This window comes from Tupaia chinensis, unplaced genomic scaffold (genome assembly GCF_000334495.1).
Source record: "Tupaia chinensis unplaced genomic scaffold, TupChi_1.0 Scaffold138584_1, whole genome shotgun sequence".
NCBI lineage: Eukaryota > Metazoa > Chordata > Mammalia > Scandentia > Tupaiidae > Tupaia > Tupaia belangeri.
Genome location: NW_006198478.1, coordinates 812,946 through 820,647, shown reverse-complemented (window position 1 = coordinate 820,647; position 7,702 = coordinate 812,946). Strand labels below are relative to the sequence as shown.

At 50.0% G+C, this 7,702-nt stretch overlaps 1 protein-coding gene across 1 annotated transcript in view; it reads left to right on the top strand.

Moving 5' to 3' along the window:
• ARHGEF40 (Rho guanine nucleotide exchange factor 40) overlaps positions 1-7,702 on the top strand; it is a gene marked incomplete at its 5' end in the record, with an annotated part of 23,147 nt that overhangs the window by 6,667 nt on the left and 8,778 nt on the right. Inside the window, 4 exon segments of the mRNA XM_027765515.1 lie at positions 4-21; positions 833-959; positions 6,092-6,214; positions 6,296-6,439. Of these exon segments, the coding sequence (XP_027621316.1) occupies positions 4-21; positions 833-959; positions 6,092-6,214; positions 6,296-6,439 (412 nt within the window).

Here is a 7,702-nt window from a genome sequence, read left to right as displayed (position 1 = left end):
GCGTTCCACCCACAGCAGCAAGTACGAGGAATGGGTGTGCGGTGGCAGGCGGAAGTGGGAGGTGGGGACACGCCAGAGGATGCCAGCACACTGTAGCTGATGAATCGTTCTTACTTTACCTGGGCAAGAGACCATGCTTTTCACCTATCTGAGAAAGCCCAAACATACCTGTGTGCTAGTTAGAATTACAAGCGTGGATTCAAGGGATCAGAAACTTTCTTTTTTAGAGGTTTTTGCTATGGTGTGCGTACGCTCACCAGAAAGACAGAGAGAGACAGAAAGTGAGAAATCATGCTCAGTGGGGGGGCACATGGCCACGTTGCAATCCCTTCTCCATTCTCTTCTCGGGATCTTGGGCACACACGCACATGCGCCCGGCGTGAGTTTAAGCCACCGGGTCCAGGACTCGAACTGTAGTCGACTACATGGGAGTCCAGCAACATAACCATTATGGTAACTGCTGGTCCCAAGGAATCAGAAACATTAAATGTCGGGAGCCAGCAGGTGGCGTGGTGGTTAAGGCATGGGACTTCCACATGGCTGACTGCGGTTTGAGTCTTGGACCTGGCAGCTTACTTTCTCACTTTCCCTCTCTCTCTCTCCCTGGTCAAATTAAAAAACGATAATAATAATAAATGAAATTAAATAAATAATTCCTTTAAGAAAAAGGAAACAGTAAATATCTTGGCCAAGGTCAGCCCCTAAATGGATGAGCTAGGATTGAAATCCAGGCAGTCTGATCCATGATGCTATGCCACCTCTCATGTTCGTGAGAGCAGAATTGAGGGGCTTGACGAGGGCAGTGGGCTCATTCGCCCTCCTCCTTCCGCAGGCTGGAGGGCTCGGGTCCAGCTACGCTCTATCAGGAGGTGGACGAGGCCATTCACCAGCTCGTGCGCCTCTCCAACCTGCATGTGCAGCAGCAGGAACGGCGACAACGCCTGCACCGGCTCCGGCAGGTGAGCCCCTTCTCTTCAACCTGGGGGCCTGGCCTCCAGCACCCCGTTCCCACCGATACTTAGATGTTGTTCTAGCTTGGCTTGGCTGAATGCCCCCCGCCCGTCTCTCCTCACTTCCTGGAGGTTGGTCCTGGTCACTGTGAGATCCAGCAAGAGGGTGGGAGCTTCTCATCACTGGCAAAGAAGAGAAGCCAGATTTCCCCGGGCTGTTTATGTTTGATGGAGGAGCCTTAGAGACCATGAGAGATGCTTGGGTATAGCAGGGATTCTGGAGAGAGCTGATGGACTCTGGAGCGCCTACCTTCTTAGCTTAAATATATGTGTATTGGTACCAGCTGGTCAGCTACACTGCCGGAGTGCTTCTTCAACTCCTTACGCGGTATCCATCTCTCAGACCAGATGCTGAAAAGGTCACACCTCCCTCCACCTTGAAGGAGACGGTATTGGAAGCTCCTAAGAGTCACCATGGGCTTCTTTGCACCATGGGCTTCTTTGCGGGGAAGATTCAAAAATTAAGCTGGCTTCTTTTCTCCTGGCGTTAAAGTCCTATGGGGATTTGCTGCCCACCCAACCATGTGGGGTAGAGGGGACTTTGAAATCTAATTGTTCCTCCCCAGTCCCAAGCACAGTCAGTTATACTCATGGACTGGCATCAGGGGAGGGAAGTGTCGGGGTCGATGCTAAACTGGAGCGAGGGCTTTCCGTTTCCTGGCATTTCTGCATTAAATGTCGGGAGCCAGCAGGTGGCGTGGTGGTTAAGGCATTGGACTCCTACCTGGCTGATTGCAGTTTGAGTCTTGGACCTGGCAACTTGCTTTCTCACTTTCTGTCTCAATATCCAGGGACTTGTACCTCCTGCTGTTTCTTTGCTTGCTTGCCTGTTAGCTGTTACCTTCCCCCACCCCGCTTACCCCTCAAAAACAAAAACAAGATTTGGGGTCTAAAATTCTTAGCTTAAGGTCTGCCTCTGCCAGCTATAAGATGTGGGACAAGTCGTGAAGCTTTTTTGAATTCCCAACTCCTCATCTGTAGAGGGGGTAATAATCAACCCAGGGATCAGCAGTTGGCACAATGGCTACATGGCTGGACTCCCATGTAGTCGATGGCAGTTCAAATCCCAGACCCGGTGGCGTAAACTCATGCTGGGCTCATGTGCGTGCGTACCCAAGATCCTGAGAGAAGAATGGAGGAGAAGGGGATTGCGGTGTGGCCATCCCTCCTGGAAGGTGATTTCTCGCTTTTTGTCTCTGTCTCTCTCTGTCTTTCTGGCGAGTGCAAGTACCCTATAGCAAAAACCTCCCCACCCCCCAAAAAAATAATAATAAACTTACAAAGTGGTTAGGATGAGCAGATGAATTCAGCAAAGGACTGTAGAAGCAACTATTGTTAGGACTGGCTGTTTGAAACATTCTCTAACTTCTTTTTTCTTTTTTTGGAGAGATTTTTGCTACAGGGAGCATTCGCTCGCCAGAGAGACAGAAAGCGAGAAATCACCCCCGCCAGGGAGGATGGCCACGCCACAATCCCTTCTCCTCCATTCTCCTCTCGGAATCTTGGGCACGCACACACATGTGCCCAGCATGAGTTTAAACCACTGGATCCAGGACTCGAACCGCAGTCGACTACATGGGAGTTCAGCGACATAACCATTATGCCAACTGCTGGTCCCTCTCCAACTATTCTTCACATGGCCTAGCTCTGAGTCCCTTTGCCATCCATTTCCAGTTTAACTCTCTTCTTAAAAGGTCATGGCCCAAGATTAAATGTAAATTACCCAAATCTGCTCAGTCTACCAATAGACAGAATATTCTCACTTCTTTTGTCCCCCTTATTATACTTTGTTCAATATAATTATTGAATACTCCTCTTATTGACTTAAACTCCTATGACAGGTTTATAAAGTGTGGCCCAAGGAGCTCCCACTTCAGAGTGATCCTACTTCAACATGGAAACTTTGTGTTATGGACTGAATGTCTATGCCCCTTTCAATAGACAGCTCTCACCAGGAATAAAATCTACAGGTACCTCGACCTTGAATTTCCCAGCCTCCAAAACTCTTGTCTTCACCCGGGGGGCCTGGCCTCCAGCACCCCGTTCCCACCGATACTTAGATGTTGTTCTAGCTTGGCTTGGCTGAATGCCCCCCGCCCGTCTCTCCTCACTTCCTGGAGGTTGGTCCTGGTCACTGTGAGATCCAGCAAGAGGGTGGGAGCTTCTCATTACTGGCAAAGAAGAGAAGCCAGATTTCCCCGGGCTGTTTATGTTTGATGGAGGAGCCTTAGAGACCGTGAGAGATGCTTGGGTATAGCAGGGATTCTGGAGAGAGCTGATGGACTCTGGAGCGCCTACCTTCTTAGCTTAAATATATGTGTATTCGTACAAGCTGCCTTACGCGGTATCCATCTCTCAGACCAGATGCTGAAAAGGTCACACCTCCCTCCACCTTGAAGGAGACGGTATTGGAAGCTCCTAAGAGTCACCATGGGCTTCTTTGCACCATGGGCTTCTTTGCGGGGAAGATTCAAAAATTAAGCTGGCTTCTTTTCTCCTGGCGTTAAAGTCCTATGGGGATTTGCTGCCCACCCAACCATGTGGGGTAGAGGGGACTTTGAAATCTAATTGTTCCTCCCCAGTCCCAAGCACAGTCAGTTATACTCATGGACTGGCATCAGGGGAGGGAAGTGTCGGGGTCGATGCTAAACTGGAGCGAGGGCTTTCCGTTTCCTGGCATTTCTGCATTAAATGTCGGGAGCCAGCAGGTGGCGTGGTGGTTAAGGCATTGGACTCCTACCTGGCTGATTGCAGTTTGAGTCTTGGACCTGGCAACTTGCTTTCTCACTTTCTGTCTCAATATCCAGGGACTTGTACCTCCTGCTGTTTCTTTGCTTGCTTGCCTGTTAGCTGTTACCTTCCCCCACCCCGCTTACCCCTCAAAAACAAAAACAAGATTTGGGGTCTAAAATTCTTAGCTTAAGGTCTGCCTCTGCCAGCTATAAGATGTGGGACAAGTCGTGAAGCTTTTTTGAATTCCCAACTCCTCATCTGTAGAGGGGGTAATAATCAACCCAGGGATCAGCAGTTGGCACAATGGCTACATGGCTGGACTCCCATGTAGTCGATGGCAGTTCAAATCCCAGACCCGGTGGCGTAAACTCATGCTGGGCTCATGTGCGTGCGTACCCAAGATCCTGAGAGAAGAATGGAGGAGAAGGAATTGCAGTATGGCCAGCCTCCCTGGCGGGGGTGATTTCTCGCTTTTTGTCTCTGTCTCTCTCTGTCTTTCTGGCGAGTGCAAGTACCCTATAGCAAAAACCTCCCCACCCCCCCAAAAAATAATAATAAACTTACAAAGTGGTTAGGATGAGCAGATGAATTCAGCAAAGGACTGTAGAAGCAACTATTGTTAGGACTGGCTGTTTGAAACATTCTCTAACTTCTTTTTTCTTTTTTTGGAGAGATTTTTGCTACAGGGAGCATTCGCTCGCCAGAGAGACAGAAAGCGAGAAATCACCCCCGCCAGGGAGGATGGCCACGCCACAATCCCTTCTCCTCCATTCTCCTCTCGGAATCTTGGGCACGCACACACATGTGCCCAGCATGAGTTTAAACCACTGGATCCAGGACTCGAACCGCAGTCGACTACATGGGAGTTCAGCGACATAACCATTATGCCAACTGCTGGTCCCTCTCCAACTATTCTTCACATGGCCTAGCTCTGAGTCCCTTTGCCATCCATTTCCAGTTTAACTCTCTTCTTAAAAGGTCATGGCCCCGTGAGTTTAAGCCACCAGGTCTGGGACTTGAACTGTGGTGGACTACATGGGAGTCCAATGACATAGCCATTACACCAACTGCTGGTCCCATTTTAAGAATTATTTTATTTAACTTTACTTATTTATTTATTTTAATTTGACCAGAAAGGAACAGAGGGAGAGTGAGAGAGAAAGAGAGAGGGAAAATGAGAAAGAAGCCACTAGATCCAGGACTCAAACTACAGTCGACCTTCTGGGAGTCCAGTGCCCTTAACCACCATGCCACCTGCTGGCTCCCTACTCTTCCTTCAGAAGATAAGAATGACCATCCCTTTTTGGTCAAACATCTCAACAGTAGCATGAGAATATCTACAGCCCATAATAGGCAACTAGATCTGGGTATACACACGTGCACACACATGGCCACTTTTTTTTTCAGATTTTTGCCTTAGGGTGCATGCTCTTGCCAGAGACGGAGACAGAGAAAGAGGGAAAGTGAGAAATCACCTCCCAGTGGAGTGTGTGGCCACACCACAACCCCTTCTGTTTTGTCTTTCTTTTTATTTTTAGAGAGAGATTTTTGCTATAGAGCTCATGCACTAGCCAGAGGAACCAAAAGCAAGAAATCACCCCCCAGGGGAAAGGTCACACCACAATCCCTTCTCTTCCATTCTCTTCTTGGGATTTTAGACATGCACGCACATGTCCTGCATGAATTTCAAGTCGCCAGGTCCTGGATTCAAACCATGGTCGGCCATGTAGGACCAGCGACATAACCATTATGGTATCTGCTGGTCCCTCAATTCCCTTCTTCATTCTTCTTTCACAATTTTGGGCATGCGTGCACACAAGCCTGGCATGTTTTTCAAATTGCCAGATCCAGGACTTGAACTCTGGAGTCACTCATGTTGAATCCAGCACCTTAACCACTACGCCACCTGCTGCCTCACAGCCACCTTCTGGGCCAAGCCTGGTCCCTGGTCCTTGTGCGTGCCAGCAGCTAAGGCTTGGTGATTACTAAACGTCTTCCGGCCTTGGTTATCCAAACCTTGTCTTGCCTTTGGTTCACACCAGCTTTATCATTTCACCTTCCAGGCAGAGGCCTGGCTCTAACCCCCTCCCTCAGTGTGTCCTGCCAGCCCATCGTCCCTCATCTGATGCTCTACTGCAGATGTCTTTCCTAGCTTCTCACTTGACCCTTATAACAACTACCAGCATTTGCTGTTATCATTCCATGTTACGGATGCGATGAAATGGTTTGCCCAGAGCTCAGTAGGTTGGGGTAGCGGTGTTGGAGCTGGCTCTCAGCCCTTCTCTGCCTCTACTCCCTGGCTTCCTCCCGACTCACGGCCCCCTGTGCTCGCACCCCTTCTACCTCAGGTGCTACAGTGGCTCTCGGGTCCAGGGGAGGAGCAGCTGGTGAGTTTCTCTGTGCCTGGAGACACCTTGTCTGCCCTGCAGGAGACAGAACTGCGATTCCGTTCTTTCAGTGCTGAGGTGCAGGTGAGACGGGAAAGGACAGCGAGAGCTGGGGGGACAACCTGGGAGTGAGGGCCTGGTCTGAGCACAGCCGCCCTTCTCCAGGAGCGCCTGGCCCAGGCACGGGAGGCACTGGCTCTAGAGGAGGACGCTGCCTCCCAGAAGGTTCTGGATATCTTTGAACAGCGGCGGGAGCAGGTTGAGAGTGGCCTCCATCGGGCCCTGCGACTACAGCGCTTCTTCCAACAGGTGCGTGCAGAGCCTTTTCCTCTGTCCTCGCCGTTTCTCTTCTGCCTGGGGAGGCCAGTCAGGTAGCTGCTGGGAGCAGGGACCCAGGAGCCCATCTTCTTGCTTTTGGCTCTTAGCTCTGCCACCTCCTTGCTGAATGCTTTGGGACAAGGCACTAACCTGAGTGCTCCTCCATAGGCACCTGCCTCGCGAGCTGCTGTGAGGATGACGTGAGGCAATATGTATAAAAGAGCTTTGGGGCCAGCTGGTGGCGGTAATTCCGTCAGCTAGGTCCCACATGGCCAACTGCGCAGTTTGAGTGTCAGACCCAGAAGCTTGAGAAGCACTCCAGATGCATGTGTGTGTGCCCAAAATCCTGAGAAGAGAATGGAGGAGAAGGGATTGGCCATCTTCCCTGGGGAGTGATTTCTCACTTCCTCCCTCAGGAGTCCACACATGCCCTGAGGCAAACTAAAAAAGGAACCAACAAATAAAAGTACTTTTTAGGGACCAGCAGTTAGCATAATGACTGTGTCGCTGGACTCCCATGTAGTTGACCGCAGTTCGAGTCCCGGACCCGGTGGCTTAAACTCATGCCAGGCATGTGTGCGTGCGTGCCCAAGATCCCGAGAGAATGGAGGAGAAGGGATTGCGGCATGGCCATCCCCCCTGGGGGGTGATTTCTTGCTTTCTGTCTCTCTGTCTCTCTCTGTCTTTCTGGCGAGTGCACACGCCCTATAGCAAAAGAAAAGTGCTTTTTAAAATTATTTATATAATTTGCTGGAGGGCATGTGCACTTGCCAGAGAGAGAAAGAAAGGCAGAGTACCCTCAAGGAAAGCATGTGATCACAATGCAATGCCTTCCCCCTTTCTCTATGGTGTTGGGTTAGGGTTAGGGTTGGAATTTGGGGCTCACATGCACATGCACTACAGTGTTTTTCAAGCTGCCAAGTTCAGGACTCAAACTGTGTTGTCAGCCATGTGGGATTCAGCTCCTTTAACCACCAGGCCACCGGACCAGCCCATGAATAAAAATACGTAGTACAGAGCCTGCCACTTGTAAATTCTGTACAAATGAGAGTCTTGGAAAAGTTAATGGGAAATGTGTACTGTGAAAAAATTGCATGGATTTCAAGTTTTTTGCACCAAAATAAATTTGTGCTTCAGTCCCATTGTTCCGTGAACTTTTAAAAAATAATTATTTAGTGGGACCAGCAGTTAGCGTAATGGCTATGTCGCTGGACTCCCACGTAGTCAGCTGCAGTCCGCGTCCCGGACCCAGTG